Genomic DNA, 22,607 nt, shown 5'->3' with positions numbered 1-22,607 from the left:
TTGAGATATAGAAGCATAATTTAATTCGCTTATATAAATTAGGAAAGTGGAGGCTTAACCCTAGTTATTCAGGCGTGCTACTTTCAAACTGAAAATAGTGAGTCAGAGTCCAGTCCAGACCAATTCGACGAATGAGCTTTTGCGGTACCTGCCTTAATTAACCTAGCATACAAAAATCTAATTGTTTTGGTGTTGGAATAGTTTCATTTCCTTAATGTGATAAATGAGATATGTGGGAGCTTCAACCGAGGCCACATTTTGTTTGGTTGTAGAGCAAATTCCAGACTTCTTTATGATGCGATCGGAAGCACTAAGGGTGGTATTCCACCTTTCAATTTCTTTGTCCAATCTCAGTGCGTCTCACTCTCTCATTAAAGCAAAATGTGAGACGCAATACACATTGGTCAAAGAAATTGGATAGATGGAATACCACCCTAAGATGTACGGGAAATACTGTAATATGGTTGACAGATTATTTTTAGGGTTACCTGGTCGAGGTTGCCTGGGCAGTGTGAAGGTGTGCGTGGGTCAGACCCAGTACTGGTTGCGGCGCAGCATGGGGTTCGCCGGGGCTACCCCTGGTGCCCTGATCGGGTACGCGGTTTCACTGGCTTCGTAGCTGCTCCAGTCTTCCGCCTGTGAAACGAAAACACATTTATACCTAAAGTGAAGTGAAGTGAAATTTATTATGCATATTAATTTTTAGTTACAATATAATTATAATAATTATTAATACTTCAGTGAAAGCAACATTCGTAAAAATGTTATGTTAAAATTATATGTTTCTTACATTACGAGTATTTGCAATTTATATTGAACTCAACCTTACGAGAGTTACGAGTAATTTACATTCAGCCAAACCAAAACTCATATAAAGGAGATAAAATAATTGTGACGTAATTCATGGTAAGATTGGCGTCACAGCAGATCACTTACGTCTGTGTGGTCTTCGGTGCCGTAGGGGTACCTCGCGTTGAGGTCGGGGAGCGCCGCGTCGGCCAGCGGCGTCACTTTGCAGGCGACACTGCCGCCCGACGGCAGCGGCGTGCTGGCGCCTGTGTGCACCGACTGCTCCGATGACACGTATCTGTAAATAATACATTTTAGGACCAACCAACTAATTATGTTAGCTTTGTATTAACCCTTTGACCATTATTTTTTTATAGCAGTTAATCGAGAACTTTAACGATACGCACAGCATGAATTATTTTTTTTATGATTTCGTTGAGAAAGAGAAATATATATATTATTTCGGGGTTTCCGAATTATAAGACGGCAATATGTTTGCCGCTATCAGCCAAGGGCAGTAAGTGAGAAGACCGTCATGTCAGTTTGCCGGGGGAACTACGGGTGGCATGAAGTATCTAAAATGAATAAATTAAAAACCAATAGAATGATAAGAAATAATTAAAACCTTTATTTAACTTAAAAAGATTTGTTTATTCTATTTATAATATTTTTAATATATACTATTATATGTAGGTACCTATTGTATATTATTTCCAAGTAGGTATTGTAATCCCAGCAAAACTGTGGATAGGTTGCTAGCATGTTATAATTTGAAGTATTGAATTAAGCTATTGCTCCATATATAAATCAATAACAATAGTATTCTAACCTACCCTTTCCTTTAATAAACACCAGACACTTAACGGATAGTGGCAAATATATTACCGTCTTCATTTCTTTAAATTATCAAATAACAGATTTTTTTTCTTTAAACTTTATATCGCCAAACTTGTCTCTGAAACTAGAGAATTGTGACTATCGGATAAATCCAGTAAAGAAAATTTTATTTACAAACATTTTTGTTCAAATGTAGGCAATAGTTAAAAATCTAAGTTCAGGTCTAAGAATCATCATTTAACAAGGGATCATAATAACGTTTATCAGCTCTCCTTTTTTTCGTAGATTGGTACGAGCATATTCTCTTATGGGAACCAAATATTATATTAACTAACAACACGTTCATTGAGAAAAAAAAATTTCTGAGTGGTATGACGGCAAATATCTTGCCGTTGCCCACTAAAGGGTTAATTATTTGTATAAAATCAACATGAACTTAATAAATAATACATTCAATAATTTTAAATTATAAATTTAACTACACAAATAAAAACATTTAAAATATTTCATCTAAACGTTAGCGGTAAAAAGGTCTACTCAAACACGCGTAGTTATATTTTTTAAATTGTTATGGAGGTAAAGTTGAAAAATATTCATTCTGTTTTATTGGATTTATGGTGCGTTGTTGATTTTTTGACTTTAATATGAGTTCCGACGAAATAATGAAATTAATATTAATTGTAATCGTAGGTGTTGGAATTGGCAGCGTAGGTAAGCAGAATTGATTTTAATAACTTGCTGCCTCTGCCGCCAAGTCAAAGACGAAGTATGTATATGGTTGCTTATGGCAATTTTATTATTTGAGAAACTAAGAAAAATGGCTTACAGTTTATTAGAAACAGTTTTGTGGCATATTTTAAATGAATGTAACTACAAACTCGTCAACACTGTGGAAATTATACTTATTTACTCCATGCATAAAGCAACGATGTATGTGAAACATGATATCAACATGAAAGACTATGTAAACTTATGTGACGAAAACGACAGTCAGACGGATACAAGGCGAAAAAATCAAAGATACATGAAAATATTACGGGTAGTAAAAATACACGACTCGTGTAAAACATACGCGTGATAATGATATAGGTACGTGTTGGTTATATTTTGGGTGTAGTTTACTTTTAGTTTTTTCTATAAATAAAACTTGGGTTTCGTGAATTTTTTTTTTTTTTATTTCATTGCATGTTCGAGAACAGCACTATACATACCTCGGCGGGAAATGGGGTTGCCCGCGCTCAGAGTAGTAATGTACTATTTTTCCTTTTTTTTAATATTAATTAGGGCTTTCATAAAGAGAAACGAAAATTTTATTATTTTTGCGCTACGACCACGCTACGACGCACGGTTTAGGAGATACAACCCTATAATGTGTTGATGATGCCACGATGATGTGTTGTGTCTAGTGATCGTTATCAACGTGCTGTATTGGTAGCAAAGTATGGTTGGCAAAAAAACAAATACGCAAGTATTTTAAACATTATATATTTCACAAATTATGAGATTTATATACATATTTATAATCACTTATCCAAATTATACTGAATAAACGCCTAATTTTGCTCAACAGATTTGGCTGTCAGTCGTTCACGTCGATTAGAAAAAAAACCATTTTAAATAGCTAACCTTTCTGCGTTAACAGAAGTCACAGGAAGGTTAATTTAAGTCTCTAAAATATTGCACGCAACTATAGTTGTATTTTTATGACATTTAATGTCATTTGACGTACATTGTTTTAAAAATATATTAGGGCGGAAAAGGTTTTGTACCGTAAAGAGTTATATCTAGAGGTGTAATCCTAAGATGAGTATTTATTTTATAGTTAAGAACAAAAGTGAATATTCAAATGTATTTGTTTTTACTGCCAACCATAACCTCTGCTACGAAAACTGCACGTTGATAACGATCACTAGTTGTGTCACAAATATCTGTGAAATGGAAATTAAAAAAAAATATTTCCCGGCCTAGAGGCCTTCAGTTATGTATGAAATTACTTTACAGTTCTCTTGAGTTGCTCCGCCCGAAACGTGATACTTCGAAGTAGGCGTCACAAACCCGGTTTCACCGATATCGAAAAAACCGGCTAAACCGGGTTTACAGCCAATTGCAAAAACCGGGTTTTCACTTTGACAAAACCGGCTTTTTCGAGTTTTTCGATTTTACAGTTTTATATAAGTTCATTATTTTGAAGAGCAAATAAAAAAAACAATACATTATACGCACTAATTGTATAAATAAAGAGCTTTTTAGTCTCCAACGTTATATCTATTTGCGCAGTTTTGCAAATAGGCTGCTTAGGTGCTCCTTGAAGTTGAGGCTTCAATCCAGGATGCTGTGAACATATTTAGGAAGGAAGTTGCGTCGGAGAAGATTGCCCCTGAATTTTACTCTCAGCTCCTTGTTGGCCAGTTTGTTACACAGGTGAAAGCAGGACACCTCGGTCTTGGAAGTACTGGGGCACAAACGCCACCGAGAGAAATAATCATCTAATAGATCCAGGCCGCGTAGCCAAGACGCCAATCGCTTACGCTTCGTAGCGATCGAAACGCAACTGTCACTGTCACACTAATATGTAAGAGTGATAGAGAGACATAATGCTTTTCGTTGTCGAAGCGATAGCGATTGTAACCTTGGCTAGGCCGGCTGGTCCTTTTCTAGGGTATTTTGTCCCATTTCCAAGCTGTCTTCTTGTGTCACATACAAGGGCCAGGTCATCAGCATTAGCAAACTTCCGCGATGTGGTGTTATAGGACTTATAGGCAGGATACGACTCAACCATCGCTATTTTCAGACATATGACAACTAATACTAGGCGATATTGAGAGTGTCGAAAATCTGCTAGCATGTACCGCTCGGAGGCTCTGAGGTACCATCTATTCCTCTCGTTGTGAAGACTAGGTCCGGGTTGTGGTCACTTCTCTATCGAGCTGATTTGAACGTACCTTTGCCTTTGTTAGAAACAGTGTTGTTCCTATCTGCCCAGTCCATGATCGCCTCCCCGTTGGCGTCAGATTTCCTATATCCCCAGCTGGTATTGTGTATATGTTGTGGAAGAATTAATATTAAAGCATTGATCTTAAAAATACTTGCTTATTTTACAAATTATACGTAAAATCGAAATCACCGAAAAAACCGGAAACCCGGTTTTGCTGTTTCACAAAAACCGAAAAACCGGTTTTCTAAAACACGCACGGTTTTGTGACCCCTACTTCGAAGCCTGTAACGACGACATTTCATTGCATGTTTGAGAAAAACTTAATAATCATTCCTTTCTTTTCTGAAGCAGTCGGGAGAACTGAATAAACAGGAGAACACATCCACGGTGTATAATGTAAGTAACACGCACTATTTTTCATCACAATTGCTAGGCAACAAATATTTGTAAGCCAAAATAAATGTGAAGTCACAGCGAATATGACAAACATTAATGAGCTAATTTAATTTTTGGCGTGAAGCATTATGGCGGAGTCCCATTCGGCTTCGCCATACAGCAATAATAAATACTTCAATTGACTACGAAATTACTCAAATTTAATTTTTATACCAGTGCCCTGTTTATCAAAAGCTTGTAACTTGTAATACAAGTGGAAGTCCACTAATACAAGTGAAATAAACAGGGCACAGGACTCGAACTTTTACCGTCATTTTTATCAACAGTTTATAAATTTTATAATTATTATATACTAAAATCTTTAATTTATATCAATTACTAGTTAAAATATATGTTAATTATTAATATTTCAATGAAAACAACCATCGTACATCAACTTTTAGGATATAACTGCAGAGATCGGACAAATTGGCGTCATTGCTCGCAATAATGTGGACATGACTCCAAAATTGATTAAATAATTAATCATTTAATTAATTTCTTACCTGACGTTTAATTTTGATTCCTAATCAATAAATAACACAAAGATTTCTTATAATGTAAATTTATTAAAGAAAATAATCAGTATGTTTTCCAAATTTTCTGTAGATACTCATTTTTTATATCAAAAATATATTTAAGTGCTATTTATTGACTGGGGAACAAAATTAAATTTCAGGTAAAAAATGAATTAAATGATTAATTATTTAATCAAATTTGGAGTCATGTCCACATTATTGCAAGCAATGACGCTAATTTGTCCGATCTCTGGTTATAAGTCAAATGCTAACAATATCTATCATATATGTTTACCTACGTTATTGACCATTGACCTCCACTTTATGACGTCATCGGCACTAAAAGTTCGAGTCTTTTTTATGACCATAAGTAAATAAGTCAGATATTATAATAAATATGTACACTGGTATTTTCACCGTGACTATTTCAGCTGTAAAAAAATGTAACATAATATTTTCTTCGCATGAAAAAAAGCGTTGAGAGAGTCTTAAGATCCAAACATAGACTCAGCCACGGCACACATTGCTCCAGCAGTGTGCTGGGTATTATTAAACTTCAAAACACCTACCTCTTTATGGGTGGCGTGGGGTGTGCCGGAGAAGGCATGAGATGGTCGGGCGGGCGCGGCAGTGGGATTGGGGCCACGGCGCCCTGGCTCTGGCCGTGCGCCTTGGCTCGCGCGCGGCGGTCGCTGGCCATGCAGCGGCGGCACCGCACCAGCGCCAGCAGCACAAGCATGGCCAGCACCACGCCCGAGATGGCCATCAAGATAGTGAGGTAGTACGACGCCGAGTCGCCGTGCGCTACCTGGATTTCAGCTCGAATAAGACCATCAAAATGATAAAAACAGCAAATTACGTATATACAAACTATAGCTTGACAAATTCGAACTATAACACAACAGCAATAACAGACTCGAATAACAAGCATTTCGATTTTTTGATTTCCTCACTTGAAAACGCACTGACACATAGACGAATTAAGGTGTCATCATCAATTAACGAAAGTTTATTTTGTATGAAAGCTAATAACTCGTCAATCACAATATTACAAACGTTACACTTTACAATATTAGACATTTTCACGACGCCTCGTATCGGCATAATTTTAGCCGTTATCGTTCGCGCATCTGTTCGCGACCGCTGCGCGCATGCGACTTAATAAGGTAAGTACCCCTATTAACGAGGGGGTTAAGCAAGTTTTTCAAAAAAAGCCAAAAATTAAGCATAAACCGGCGGTGTATGGACCAATACATATTTTTTTATGTTAGTTTGTTAATTAAAGTTTATATTATTTTAGTTTCTGGCCTTGTTTTAGAAAATTATAAAGGAAAAAATAATTATTAAAACCAAAATGTCGAAATCGCCTATTACCGTGGTATTGGAACACTGTTACCCAAATACCGCGGATATGGGTTCCTTTTTACGAGGGTGGATAACCCGTCGCATTTTTAGTTCCATAATTATGATAAATATTATTTATTTGACAATAATGGATAAAAAAATGTATATTTAATACCTACGCTTTTCATATTATAAGACTTAATTAATGAATTTAAAGTGAAAATAGTTGGTTCCTTTAACGCTAAAAACATCGTGGGTTACCCTTTACGAGCAAGTGTAATGGTGTCGAAATTCTTGTTTAATTTATTACCTACCTACGTTAAATAAATAGATACTTAATTATTTCAACCGGACGTGGAGCGCAAATTGCGCCAAAACGTTCAAGCTATCAGAATTATATTCTACACAATACATATACAAGATCTGTGTAAGTTAATGTTAATGTTGTATGTTTGTGTGTCTATTTTATTATTAAAATAACATAAAATATATTTTTCTACTCCAGCACTTCTATTTGTCGATTAAATGACTGCCAGTGATATCCAAATCAACTACATTTGAAGCGCGGTGCGTAGGGTAGAGTAGGGTATTTATGAAAACAAATATCACAATAGCCATGTGTTGTATTTAAAAAAAATGCTATCGTCTAGGCAAAGATCTAAAAACCAATATTTACTTTGTCTTTATATATCATTTTATGTTTGCTGCCTTAGAAAAAATATTGTGTGCAACGGTACATAATTAGGTCTGAAAATTCTCGGGCCTGTCTTCGGCCCTTGAATTTTAAGAATCCTTATTATGTACCTGGTATACAAAAGACTATCAAAAGTATTAGGTATTTTAAGAATCTATTAATATCAAAGCCATGAAAGTTTTGGGTGGGTCTGTATTAGGTTCTCATACAGCTTATTACCGAGTGATGTCTTTTCTAACCATCGTTAAACGGTTCAATTCAAATAATTTTAAAACTCATTTACGACTAGTAAAAATAAATAGTTATCTTGTATTTTTTTAATACGATCAATATGGATGATTCCAAATATTACAAAACAATGGTTAAAATAAACTTTATAACCATACTTTTGTTTTTATATCAATACTTAAACAAGTTTCTCATATAAGGGTTTCTAAGAAAACGTCTGAGAAGGTGTCTAAAATTGTAATAAATATTAAGAGTTCTTGCATAGATTTCATACCTCGTTAATAGCTCTTTAGCTTTATAGGTGGCTAAATATTTCAATAAAATTTAAAGTCAAGGAAATGTGCATTTATATATGAATATAACATCGCTCGAATCTAAAATACCGTTTCCGTTATTACCGAGGTATACCTCGAAATTAGGTGTCACACAAAGAAAATGGAACCTAACACCGATGTTTTTAATTTCCTATTTTTTTCCTATTGGCGAGCAAATATCGCAAATAACGTATTTGGGAATCATAAAGATAATAACTAAGAATCAATCTCAAGTCTTAATCTTTTCAGAATATTTACCATTATTACGCTAATCACTAAATATAATACGCGTTTGCTTACTTGAGGTGTTGCGTGTTAGTATGGAGCAACCAAATCTTGCGCTCCTGATGCGCTAGTTTACGATTTTCGACTGTTTTGCGTGATGTTTTCGTACTAGTGTTATACTTATTCGACAGTCAAAAGATAAAGCTTTATTTCTGTGTTCTTAGATTCAAAGAAAGTTAATAAGCTTTTTTATTAAACGCTATTTTATACATACCGCGGTAATGAATGCCAATTTTAATGGGGTCGTTAATAGGGGTACTTACCTTATAAGATATTAAGACTATAAGATACTGAGATATTAAGAAGCATTTATAGCATACACTGTGTGTTACTGACTATGGGGCTTTAAATCCAGGGCTCGATTCTACTCGCTAAACTGAGCTACTTTTACTATGGCACCAACCCCGAAATCCCGAAAAAAATTTTTACTTTTTCATACATTTTGGCTCAGTTTAGCGAGTAAAATCAAGCCCTGGATTTAAAGCCCCATGGTCAGACACACCATGTACATGCATAAGCATAGCAAGCAAAAATATTAAGAAGCAGTATTATTAACTTACAGGTACTCCCTCGTGACTCTCAGGATCATTAGGCCCTGGCAAGTTCTTTTTCGATTTGCTCCCAATGAATATTTTAATTTCGCCTGTGGCCGGCTGGAATATCGTCGCCGCCAGTAGGAATCTGAAACTGTCCTCCATACCGACAAGCTCGTGTGACCTCTTCTTGGTCACGTAGTAGATGACACCCGCTTTGATATCTTCGTGCGTAAAGTACGGAACTTCTCTTTCCCTCGCACTTGTATTTCCTCCAGAACTTCTAATTATGTTCTTGACAGTACCATGTCTAGGTTTACTTAAGATGGTATATATTGGATTACTTCCAGTCAACTTGGCTAGACCGGTCGCGTCCATGTTGCTAAGAGTTATTCTCGACTTGTCACCTTCGACTTTTATATCTTTTAAAACCATGAGAGGCTGAACCAGAACGTTTATTGTGAAAGGGCTTGTGGAATTACTGTTGTGGATGTATGCGATAAGGTCGAAGCTGTCACTAGCTGCGGTCATATCGTTCTGCATGTAAATTACCACTTTGTCCATCAAATCCCTATGGGAAAAGTAAGTGACTGGATTCCTGCCCACGTATATCATGCCGTGCAGAGGTTGTCTAGTGATATTGTACCACACTTTGTACTTTTTAGCGTTTGTTTCGATATATATTTGCTCTGTGGTCACCGTAGCAACATTAGAGCCTTGTTGTAATAATACTGGATGCAATTTAGACGCATTTAGTGATACCGGCAGCACGTCAATCGTGAATATCTTATACATAGGCTTGAACTGTCCGTCCCATACCCTAAAGTAGAAAGTAGCCGTTTGAAGCATGCCAGAATGCTCATAGATTACGCGTCCATTGTTAATATCATCTTGAGTAAATTTATTTATTGATTGTGCATCATCAATGCTCAAATTCTTGTCCATCATGACGATTCTTCCTTGAGTGGGACCGCTTATAATATCGTAAAGTATGCCGGTGGGACTAGTGTCAGCGTCCTCTGTGATCAAATCTTTTTTAGTGATGGTATAATTCTCACCCTGTACCACCTGTATCTGCGGCGTTTCCGTCAAAAGTCTAAAAGGTTGGTCGTTGATTGGAATAATATGAATAGGAATAGTGACGTTACAGAGGAGAACATACTCCGGTAGAAGAAAGAGGGACATTTCTATCTTGTCTTGTGTAGTGTCGGAATCGTCGTGTTGGTAAAGGACGGCGCCGGACTCAAGCTGCGGCTGCGTGAGCGATGACACGGCTGGCTGCAGCGTGCCGTGCGCCGGCTGCGACCACTGCGCCTCCACCTGAGGCTGCCTCAGCCCCGCTTGACTCTCCAGGTATACTATTACGTTCGTAACGTTCACTTTAATGGGAACTTTATCACCCTCGTTTACCTTTATCTGAGGTATATGCACATATTTAGCCAAACCTCCGGAAGATACCGATATATCGATGTTGAAAACTTGATCTGTTATAGGTTTAGCTAGAGCGGCTTCAACCGTGAATATAAAAGAGTCGTTCGTATGCAAATCGGAAAAGGGATGTGTATGTTCGTAGTAGACGAGGGTGTTATTGACGTCTTCCTGTGTAAACTGTTTGATGGATCTGTGGTGGCTGTCTTCACTGAGCATAATCAGTCTGCCGAGAGACGGGGTCCTGTCTATTTTATAGACAATTGTTCTGGTGTAATCTGAGCATTTAGCCATTAGCAAATAATTGTTTAATGGTTCTCTCATTAGAGGGAAAACTCGAAGATTATGCTTTCTGATTAGTTTCAAAGATACCGATTTTGTTGTTATAAGAAAAGTTATTTTAGACAGTTCGTGTAGCCCGTCAGTAACGTTGAAGATCATTTTGCCTTTTGAGCCATCTGCAACATATTACAACAACCTTATAAATAGAAAGGTAACCCTTCGAGAATTGCATTTTTTTCATGTAAAATTTTGATGAAATATATCAGTCCAACAACTCAAACAAGACGAGTGCCACCTGAAGGGATAATAATGATAAAAATGTAATGCACTTACTTTTGTGTACAAAAACCACATTTCCGTTGTCAATGTCAGCCTGAGTGAAGCGTGTGACGGGCTCGCGGATGTTCCCCTTCATAGCAATATGCCCAGAAACTATATCAACCACGACTATTGTCACATTTTCTAGTGGCGTATCGATGTCGTTAACATCTGTAAATGAAACAAAGAATTAGAGTTTAGATTCGATTAGTTGCAAGCTAGTACATTGTTGAAGAAGCTAGGAAATGACCAATAAATGGATGAGTTAGTTTGAGGGCCGACCCAACAGGGGAGGCCCTCGATGATAGGAGTCCATCTATTGCACTTTCGGCCGAATGATTACAAAGTTGCAATAATAGTACATCGTTGAAGAGGCCTCTAGAGGCCAGAAAGTGACCCATAGATGGAGGAGTTAGTTTGAGGGCCGACCCAACAGGGGAGGCCCTCGATGATAGGAGTCCATCTATTGCACTTTCGGTCGAATAATTACAAAGTTGCAATAATAGTACATCGTTGAAGAGGCCTCTAGAGGCCAGAAAGTGACCCATAGATGGAGGAGTTAGTTTGAGGGCCGACCCAACAGGGGAAGCCCTCGATGATAGGAGTCCATCTATTGCACTTTCTGCCGAATAATTACAAAGTTACAATAATAGTACACCGTTGAAGAGGCCTCTAGAGGCCAGAAAGTGACCCATAGATGGAGGAGTTAGTTTGAGGGCCGACCCAACAGGGGAGGCCCTCGATGATACGAGTCCATCTATTACACTTTCGGTCGAGACATTACAATCACGACTACTGCGAGGAAATTTATTTATAATATATTTCATTATCGTGTTACGGGAGACGACAAATTTAGTCTGTAAACACTTAATGATGGTCCCAATGACAGATCATTCAAGTCTCATTTGGTTGGGATAAATTAACCCCTGGAACGCCGAACCGACAAACGTACTTGTACCCGTCAGATGCCTAGTGCCGGATCCGTCCCATCCCCCTCAAATGCCGGATAGGCTCGCATACGTGCACCCGTCAACTGCCGCGATAAAAAAAAAGTGCTATAGTGCAAATGATATAAAACTCTATTTGTAAGTGTTTAGATCTCAAAATTGTAAAAATATAATACAATAAATTTGGTGACTGATAAGGCACAAGGCAGTTGAGACACTTTGTACAGATCTGGGACTAGGCAGTTGACGGGTACAAAAATTGAAGACCCTCCGGCAGTTGACAGGACTGGTACGGATATGGCACTAGGCGTCCCAAGGGTTAAAAACAAAGTAAGAAAAAAAACATGTTGTTACCATGTTTGTATGTTACAAATGTTACAATGTTACATTCCTAAATAAATTAATGTCCTTAACTCTAAAAAATCTTTACAAACATTTTACGTGAAAGCTACTCCATATAAAAATTAACTACCTTAGGGACCATCCCTCGAGGCGAGACGTATAATGAAAATGAAAAATGATTCAGTATCACTATTAAGTCCGACGTCCGCGCAGTACGAGTATACCGAAGCCTTCGAACGCGATTAGAATGCATGTGAACGAGTATATGTATACGATGCAATCCACTTACACAGCTCGTTCCTAGTGAACGTGAAGGTACCGCCCTCCCAGACGCAGAGGCCGGTGTTGGCGGCCACGATGGGCGTCTCGTCGTTGACCGGCGCGATGCTGACGCGCACCACGAACGGCTCGCTCTCCTTGTTGCTCTCCGTAGCTGCCACCAGCTTGAACGAGTCCGACGACTCCTCCGAACCGTCGTTTACATACTGTCAATAACGTATTACTGATCAATTTTATATTTTTTAATGTACAAAAAGATACATTGAAGTGAAGGTTTATCTCCACTTCCTTTTAACAAAGAGCCTGTAAGGGTCCATTGCAAAAACAAGGCCCATTTTCTAGACTTGTCAAAAACACATTTTTTTGATTTTAATCAAAGCGTCTCTTTGCCTTTAGCAAAAATACCCTTTTGGAAAATAAATTTATTTCGGGATACAAAATTAAGAATATTAAAAGTTAGATTTAGGGCTCATTTAGACGATGTGAGAACTCGCATGCGAGTTTCATTACATTGCGGGTTTTTATCGGTCGGTTGAATTGGACCTAACCAACAGTCCGCAATGTAACTAAAATCGCATGCGAGTTCGCGCGCCGTCTAAATCAGCCCTTAGTCACACGCCTGTAGAGAGTAAAGTAAAAAATTGTAGACGGACATAACGTTTTGCGACAGCTAAAAACGTGTTTATTATGCGAAAGGTACAAAGGGATGTTTCTAAAAGGGTCAATATGGCCCCTAGTCAAAAGAGTAATGAAAGATTAGTGGGAATCAGAAAAATAAAACCACATAAAAAGTATTGTAAAGCATACCTGGATATTTCCAGAATTAAGTTTAAGAACGGGCAGTAAACTCAATTCCTGGTCGCCCATCAAAATTTTTCCATATTTGGGCTTTTCAAGTACCTTATAGGCCACCACTTTTCCTCTATAGAACTCTGTTATCGTGCGGAACATTTCTGGTTTAATACTGATGGCTTCTCCTTCGACAACCGTCAAATTAGACACCGTCACGTAAAAATGTTCTGGAATAATTATTATGTTCAACTCGACATTCCTCAACCATACGATGCCATTAGTGACGTCCATTACGATCTTGTCTCTCGTACGGTTGACGCCAGACTGCATGTACACCAGGCGGTTGCCATTGATGATCGACTGGTCGAACACGGTCGTGTGTGCCGGCTCCTCGTTCAAGGCCTCCACTTCAATCACACCGGGGGTGGCGGTGACTTCTAGCCAGCCATGATACGGACCTTGAGTTATTTGGAAAATTATGTTCGACGGTTCGATTTGTGGATGCATTACCTGTTGACATTTTATCGCATTAGTAACATAAGTTTTTCCCAACATGACCGTTTAACGAATATTTACTTTACCTCCAAGACATCTCTGGTGATGTTGACACTTGTAGATTCTTCGACAACTAGAGGTCGGTTAGTTGTTACTTTCAGCGGCTCCCAGTAACTTGATGGAAATATTTTGATTGGATATGTCCCTTCACCCCACGCTTCCAGACACTTGACTTTAAACCTTAAACACCAGCAATTAATTTTATTTAAAAATATACCTCAGCTATACCGACTACAAATAAAGTATGGAACAACTCGAAACCGTTAAAATTTTTACTGGCGTATATTTAATAAAATGTATACATAAGCCCTTCCTTCACGCAATTTTATTGGATTGTAATCCCAGTGGAAATGTAATGGTTACAATACGTATTAGGTATTATTTTAAGCAAAATGTATCAGATTGCAAGTCAGGTAAGTGTGTATGTATGTACCTGAACTGGTCGGCAGGAGTCCTGGGCTCGCGGTGGCGGTAGGCCACGCGCCCGGCCGCCACGTCCAGCTGCGAGAACGTCACGGCGCCCTGGCCCTCCCCAACCTCGATGGCGCCGTGTTTCGGCTCCAGCGTCACCTCGTACCGGATGTCTTCTTCCAGACAATTCATGTTTGTATCCACTTGCATATCCCTCGTCGTAATCACAACCGCTTTACCGTTTTCAACTATTGATCCGTTTGTGGGGTACATTCGAATAAACGGTGGCGATGCTTGAATCTCAAGATTTCCATTCACGTCAAATAAACCGTCCGATATCCAGAACGCCATCTTACCATACTCTTTACCTTGATGTTTGAATAGAACCAGGTTTTTATTAATATCATCCTGGGAGAATTGAGCGAGCATTTCGGCGGGGTTATCGGCTCTGTATATACCTCCGTTTGGAGGGTCTTTAGTGAATCTTTGAATTGTGTAGATGATATCAGCCGGCTTCGTGTCTAGGTCGGCGTCAGTGTAGCTCAGGTCCCTGGCCGTGATGAGGCGGGCGCCTCCGTGTACAATGTGAAACACTTTATCGTTCGCTCTCACCGGGCTGTTGTCGTTCTTTAGTATTATATCGATGTGAAATACCCCTACATACTGAAAATCTTCGGGTTCAGGACTAAGCGCCATAAAGTGAAAAGAATCGTGTCTACTTTCGGAATCATCGTGTGAATAGTAAACCCTATCTGAATTCAGTTCCTTTAAAGTGAAATAAGTGGTGTTATCTCTTAATATTTTTAAGCTTTCGCTTATTACTTCGATTTTTCCGTGTCGCGGCAAATGGGTTATATTGAAAACAAGATTTGTAACAGACTCCGTTCGGAAATTAAGATGAGTAGCAGGTATGACCATTCTAGAGCCTTCCATAACCTGCAGTCGTTCTAAGGTCGTATGTACACGCCCCAACGAATGTTCCGAGGTCGAGTAGGCTGGTGTGTGTCGGATCGTCATTACTCCAGTAATGTTTTCACACTCGGTGGCTCCAACTACAAACGAGAATTCGTCTTGGATGTGAGAGTATGCACGCCTATGCAGGCGGTACCACAGCTGGTCCGTGTCGATATGTTGCTGAGTAAACGTGCTGTGTGTTTGCAGATGATACTTCCCAGAAGACAGGTGCAGTATGCCATACTTAGGCGACTTGAGTATCGTATAAAGAATTCGATCGCTTGGTAGGCCAATTGGCTTCGTCTTGAATTTCAAATGCTGCGCCGAAATGAACGCTTCTCTGGTATTGTTTAACACCAGTTCTTCATTAACCGATTGGTAAAGGTCAAGTTTGATGAAAGTAAGTCGAAAGTCGTACAAAGTGTTCGTTCGAATCGTGCCCACCGAAGCTTTAAACTGTCAACATCAGAAATATGGCGTTAGTGCGTAAGTTTCTACGGCAGGGGAACGAAAAGATACATTAAAATTTATACTCAACGGAAAATACGGTTAGGTACCTTGAATTCGTCGTGGGATGGGTTTCCGAGCAGGTGCATGTACCGAACGCGGCGGAAGGTGACCATCTCACTCGTGAACGAGTCCACTGTCTGCCACGTGCCGTCCATTACCCGCAGCCTCTCTATCACTCCAAATTGAGGCGGTTTCACTATGTCATACCTATAAAATTAAATATCAATACCTAAACGTCAACATCATAGCTTACATATACTACATATTATATTTGATTTCGGACTTTGTTTTTAACTAGACATTTTTGGAGGCCGATTACGGACGATTTACAAAATATTTCGCAGAAAGGACGTACCTTACCTTTAAAAAATCGTCTGTTAGATAATTAGGCAATAACTTACTTTACTTGCACGTTGCTCTCGTCAGCGTTAGTGGTGAATGTCAGATTATCAGCCGTGATAATAGCGTATGAGTTGTGCACCAGTTGCAGTCCTGTGTTGTTTATTAAGCGGACTTGTAGGGGCACTATTGATATGCGCAGAATCGCTGGACCACTAGTTTCTATGCCGTCTGAGACCTGTCAATGAGTACAAAACTTTAGTAAAGCATTTTAATAATTTAAATTTAAATTATCTTGGTTCATACTAACACTGCTTTGACAAGACGGTTCAAGTTAGGGTTTTGAAACCTGTTACCCAATTTTTTTTCTTTGTGATTGCTGCTTGTACAAAGTTATAAATTCAATAATGTAGACACGTATAAACTTACCTGTAAAGTGACTTTCAAAGATGTTTTGTTCAGTTGTTTCTCATTGTTTGAGCCGTGGACGTACGAGATGACTCCGGAGTCAATATCTTGTTGTGTGAAGGAGTCAACTGGTTGTCCGGACATCTCAATGTGGCCACTGAAAAATCGATGTTTCCTATAGTTAATCATTAAACTAAATGTTTTTTGTGCATTTTAGTATGTAATTCAATAAATAGTTTCGCGTGTAAATGATTTCGGGGGCGTAATTAGTTTAGCAATATTTTTTTCGAAATTAAACTTTCGTGAGGCATATTTTAAACTGTTTAGACGACAACGGTGGAATTCAAGTGAGTGAAACCGTTGTCGTCTAAACAGTTCAATATTTTTTTCAGTTTTGGTAACACAACGTATCAAATAAAAACAAATTGATCGTATATTTTCGGAGAAGCCTGGACACCACAATTCAAGTTTGAGTGAGGGTTTTTTAAAATGACCCATTACCCGTTGGTATATCATTATATTCATTATACATATTATTACTACGTGTACAATGTACCAGGCCGCCTAGCCAAGGTGACAATCGCTTGCGCTTCGCCATCGAATCGCTTGTCTCTCTATCACTCTTCCATATTAGTGTGACAGCGACAGTTGCGTTTCGTTCGCTACGTAGCGTTAGCGATTGGCATGTTGTATATCCTGCATGTTTACCTCTGCAATTCATTTTTTCCGTGCAACACAGTGTATAGCAGATCCTCCGGCAGTGTGTCGGGGTCTTCCGCTTTTAGAATATCTGAAGTTATTACTTTACGCGTTCCCTGAAATTGAAAACCTAATAAGTACAATTGTTAATAATTCGTTATTTATCGCAGACTATTGTTAATAGCCGTGTTTATTTTAAGATTGCGTCATAAGCATACCGTCGCTGCGCTTGTGATGTGCTGTTTGTAAAATTTTGAGAAAAGAAAACCTTGTGTATAGTATAGAGTCTGTTCGGAAAGAGAAGAGTCGTGGAATGTATTGGGCCCCATACATTCCACGTCTCTTCTCTTTCCGCACAGACTCTAGCAGGCTTGTCATGTCGACTTTTAAAAACATACAGCACATGTATTACATATTTTAAAAACCGAAAAATACGCTTCTAATATTTGTGTTAATGTTGCTATGTTGACATTTATCAAAAACGATAATTGTAGCATTGTGACCTCTTAGTATACACTTGTATTTTGTAGATTGGTACTATGTCGAACCGTGTAAGATTACCCCCTTCATTTTATTTAGTATATTCAATATTGATAATATGCATTTAATGTTCATTGTAGCTATCGTAGATATTGTAATTATTCTGCTATGAATGTTGTTTTTCCAATTATAATCCAAGTACCTATTATATATTATATATGGGCTAAACACGAAAAATTAATATATTGGCTAGTTATTTATTAAAAGCATGCATTGTGAATAGTCAACATTTGTCTACGTCATTCTTGTACTTACACTGAACTATTATTGCGGCGTGCTGTTTCACAGTAGCTCAAAACTCATGCAACTACGCAAAGCAAAATTAATCCAACTAAAAGACAATTTCAAATTAGATTTGTGGGTTAAGTTACACTTCTGGGATTAAAAATGTATGCGAATGCTATACAGTTTAAAAAACACAGAACACTGAAGCAGCAGGAGTACTCTGAAAAAAACAAAACTCAAAGTAACATCCATTTACAAATAGTGTAATAAACAGACAGAGTGTTTGAGAAAATGAAACTACGATAAATCTGTTATCAATCTACTTGCTGTAAATTACCGACAAATTTTAAGAACGCAAATCAATTACAAACTGGTACATAATTTCTTTATTACTATATTTAATGTATTTAAAAATAAAATCGTAAACTGTAGTATACAGTGCCAAAAGAATAGAAAACTAACAAACTATCAAAGAAGATATCGAACGTGTTGTGTACTTCGCGATAGCTATGTTATTATACAATGTTATAAATATCTATGATAAGTTAAGGTAACATCGATAACAGACATGTCGATATTTCATTTTGTCAATCACTTTATTTTGCCACAATAACTTCTATGTCTGGTAATAAAGTAAAAAAAATATGAGTACCACACAAAACGCATGTGTCACAATAATATACACCAATTACATCATACATAGAGTTAGACCAAGCTAAGTTGGCAGTGATTTTGATAGCCTAGACTGTGCAAGTGTTATTTAAACGTCATAATTTCATAGAAGTTTGACGTTTAAAATAACACTTGCACAGTCAGGGCTATCAAAATCGCTCCCAACTTATATTGTACTGTTTTTTTTAATGAGTAAGATTCTACAACTCTCTTTGCGATCCATAATTCTAGATCAAAAAGGAATCCCGGCCTTTTTTTTAAATACATTTTTTGTGGTAAAATTCGCTCTACTTGTGTTTACGTTTTATTTTTTAATCAATAGATAAGAGCAACAGTTGTGACATTTTTAACCTCAGCTATGTGTCATTTCTTTAGACACTGATATAATAATGCTTAATTGAGAGATATAACATTTATTATATGCTCACATTCCTTCGCGAGAAATCGCGTGTGTTTGAAGAACTGCGTATCAATCAGTTACAAAAGGGGAACTATTGATGAATTTAACAAACTACTAATAAACATACTCGTACTGATTAGATATTTAAACGTTATTCTTTCAAGAAATAAACATGCATGGGTTATGGTTATTGAGCTAAAAATAAACTAAACGTTCTGCAAAAGAAAATGTTATCTACTGTAATGTAATAATTTTGACTTTTCGTGTACATAATTATATTTTTAGCCCACCTGTGTCAGTCTCAATACTTTAGCCGGAAGCAAATTGAGGACCGGAGGGTCGTTGACCGGAGTGACGTTGACATGTAAAACGAAAGTATTCCGTCCTTGTAAATAGCTTGGTAGAGTAAATTTAGTTTCTGGAATAAGTTCCATGTCAAGTACAATTGAATCTTGATGATTTTCCGAACCGTCATGAACGTATCTCACCTGGAAATACGTAAGCAGACAATGAAAAATCTCGACTTTACTTTTCAAACTTACATAAAATAAATAATAGTAGGAATACACAATTCTCACTGCGTTAGGAGAATTGTGTATTCAAACTGATGTTTGATAGCGGAAGTTTAAGTATCGCGAGCCGGGCGATCGAGAATAGGATAGATGACAAATTTTCATTTACGGTATCAATCGATCAAGTTCGTTTTTAGAATCAAATGTCTATATGGGACCCATTGCATTAAAGCAATACAAAAGTCAGAAATTATAGTCAAAGTCCGACAGTCGTACTTCAGTCGCGAAACGCTCCTAACAAAACGATAAGTGAACGTGACGTCAACGTCACTGAGAGTCCATATTGTATTGAAGTATGGACAAAACTTTACTTGTTTACTTATTTCCTTTTTGGAAGTATAAAAAAGATTTAAATTATGAAACTTTCAGGTTCTGTTTTTTTTTTTATTTCCATATATTATTTTAATATCCACATTATTGTGATAAAATTCAACATGTGTCATCATCTCTATTACGGGTGATATATCACTGTTTGTGGTATAACACAGAACGATACGCACCTTGTCTCTTGACAAATTCATGAGTGTAAAGTATTGCTTCATTTTGCCGTCACCATCGAGATAGTTAGAATACTGCGGAGAGTTCCTCTGCGGAGATAAGTCGATAGCTATCCTCCCGTGTTGCGGGGACTGGGTTAGATGGAACACGACCCCTGACGGGCGCACGCCGTACTTGTGGTGGTCCAACACCACATCGATGTTCTGCGTAGTGATCACTGCGACTCCGCCTTCCAACACTGTCAGGGGATACAGTGCTACCAGCTCCAGTTCACTGCTGGACTTTGAGAATACCTAATGAAAAAAAAAATGACACATACACAATTTACATTTTTTTAAGTTTGAATTATTTTCCTGAAGACCGACTCACACATGACCGGATTTTATAAATAGTTGTAAAGCAGCTGATTTATTTAACTAATAATTTATGAGGGTCATTATTTTTTGTGCCATTGATTACGAATGTTGAGTTCCTATGACAGCCGCTAACACGAGCTAGATCAGTTAGATCAGAATAAAGACAAGCTAGATCAGAATAAAGTCTAGTTTCCTTACTGAATTAATAGTTAAAGTGATTTATAAACTAGTATCTAGGAGCTCCGCCACATCTGCGTAGGAGGCAAGCGCTATCGAGAGAGGCTGAGAAAATCACATCAAATAGCTCTACCAATCCACCGAGAGTTCTGCTGCCCACCACACCAGCGCTGGAAGTCCCGACGCCCTCCTTATGCTCAGAATGTGCAAGGATTTGACGTCTGTGAAGCCTGGGAAAAAGGATGGAGCGCCGCAAATGTAGACTCGAGAGTTGTTAACCCAACACATTGACTTGCCGGTTTTGATCTTCCTAGACAGCAATGGTGTCGCTTGAACAGACTTAGAACGGGACACGGCCGATGCAACTACCTCTTGCACAGGTGAGGATGGAAGGACTCAGCCTTGTGTGAATGTGGTGAAGAGGCCCAAACCATGGAACACATAATCCAGCGCTGCCCTCTGCATTCATACTCTGGACCACCGGAAGACCTCCTTCATCTCACAACCCATGCAGCCGCATGGCTGAACACACTGAATGTTGACATCTGATTTTATAATTGTTTTGTTGTAATTTTAATTGTTAATTTATTGCCTATATTTTATGTACTTGTGCCATACGCCTAAATAAATAAACTAGTATCTAACTTAGTCTAGGGATTAGGAAGCGAATCGTAAGTTCTTCTGAGACCCAACTGAAAAGGCAAGAAGACAACCGCCAGGGTCTTGTTACCTTGTACTTCTCGGCATAGTCAGGGTTAATGCAGAGGTCAGAGTCGCATTTACACGTGAAGTGGTCGACGCCGTGCTGGTCGCACACCGCCTGCGGCACGCAGGGAGGGTTAGCGGGGCTGGCGTGGCACGGGTACCACCAAATGCATTTAGGACTCACGCCGTAGGTGACCACGGAGTTCGGCAGTCCGTATATTTTATCATCTACCTCAATCGGTTTTATGCAACCCTGTAAGCCAAAAAGAATAAATTAAAACAACACATTTGTCGTTTGCGTTTAATTAATATTTCCAAGGAATATTGGTAAGAATGACACAGAAAATGTTTCCCAAAATAGGAAATTGGAGGCGTTGAAGCAAATGTTTATACTATTAACAGTTTACCATTATACTGGAGTCTGCTGCTTTGATTCCTTTAGCGAACGCCCGCTGTCGCTTTTCAGTTTCGATTCCACCAAGATAGAATGAGTCAGACAGGTCTAAATATCGGGTACCTCCACTTTCGATTCTTGTACTCATTGCTATATTGTCCACGGAGAGCTGTAATTTATAAGTTGGGTTAAACGATTTCATAAGAACATGAAATGTTAATCCATCAAACATATCTTAGTCTTAGGTAATCAGTATGTTTTCCCAAAGGAGTTGTGCAACATCCATTTTAATTCAAACCATTTATAAGCGAGAAGAATTAAGTACCTTAATACTAGTAATGTAACGAATTCGCAATGCATTACCTACGCTGTGCTTTTAACGGTTACTGTTAAAGTAAATTATGTAGTCAATACATTTACTGCCATCTTTCGACACAAATGATTAACACTTTTAGAACGCCATTTGACTTTGATCCTTATTTTTTCACTGATATATTTTTAATTTGTTCAATGTCAAAAAGTGTCGCCATCTATTCGAGAGTAGGCCAAAGGTATAGCGCCATTGCTCGAAAAGCTGGCACAATACCTTTAGCCTATCGTCGTAGCCTTGGATCTTCAATCGGGTATACGACAGAAATCCTAAATTTTAACAAGAAAATACTTTCGCATTGCAGCAGAGCGCAAAAGCGATATCTTTTATTTTACTTTTACTCTTAATTTCGGGCTACTAAGGCCAAGAAATACATACACAGACTAACATACATACAATAATATGCCCCAGGGAAGCTTGTGGCGGCGAGTTGTATGGGATTCTACGGCTTGCCTTCATTGGCTGGCTATTTACGTAAAACTAAAGAGAATGATCTTAGGATTGATTATAAACAACATTCCC

At 38.2% G+C, this 22,607-nt stretch overlaps 1 protein-coding gene across 1 annotated transcript in view; it reads right to left on the bottom strand.

The window, feature by feature from the left end:
• The window catches only part of LOC134804698 (chondroitin sulfate proteoglycan 4), a 31,526-nt gene that overhangs the window by 6,270 nt on the left and 2,649 nt on the right, over positions 1 to 22,607 (bottom strand). The window contains exons 7-23 of the mRNA XM_063777839.1: positions 21,729 to 21,884; positions 21,347 to 21,574; positions 20,086 to 20,376; positions 19,304 to 19,501; positions 17,186 to 17,292; positions 16,499 to 16,634; positions 16,132 to 16,307; positions 15,778 to 15,937; positions 14,289 to 15,676; positions 13,882 to 14,035; positions 13,316 to 13,810; positions 12,519 to 12,714; positions 10,956 to 11,111; positions 8,940 to 10,798; positions 6,084 to 6,322; positions 937 to 1,087; positions 489 to 636 (exon numbers count right to left, since the gene is read on the bottom strand). Of these exons, the coding sequence (XP_063633909.1) occupies positions 529 to 636; positions 937 to 1,087; positions 6,084 to 6,322; positions 8,940 to 10,798; positions 10,956 to 11,111; positions 12,519 to 12,714; positions 13,316 to 13,810; positions 13,882 to 14,035; positions 14,289 to 15,676; positions 15,778 to 15,937; positions 16,132 to 16,307; positions 16,499 to 16,634; positions 17,186 to 17,292; positions 19,304 to 19,501; positions 20,086 to 20,376; positions 21,347 to 21,574; positions 21,729 to 21,884 (6,198 nt within the window). The 3' untranslated portion in view covers positions 489 to 528. The remainder of the gene's footprint in view (positions 1 to 488; positions 637 to 936; positions 1,088 to 6,083; positions 6,323 to 8,939; positions 10,799 to 10,955; positions 11,112 to 12,518; positions 12,715 to 13,315; positions 13,811 to 13,881; positions 14,036 to 14,288; positions 15,677 to 15,777; positions 15,938 to 16,131; positions 16,308 to 16,498; positions 16,635 to 17,185; positions 17,293 to 19,303; positions 19,502 to 20,085; positions 20,377 to 21,346; positions 21,575 to 21,728; positions 21,885 to 22,607) is intronic.

This window comes from Cydia splendana, chromosome Z (genome assembly GCF_910591565.1).
Source record: "Cydia splendana chromosome Z, ilCydSple1.2, whole genome shotgun sequence".
In the NCBI taxonomy this organism is placed as follows: Eukaryota; Metazoa; Arthropoda; class Insecta; order Lepidoptera; family Tortricidae; genus Cydia; species Cydia splendana.
This window is presented reverse-complemented; position numbering and strand designations above follow the sequence as displayed.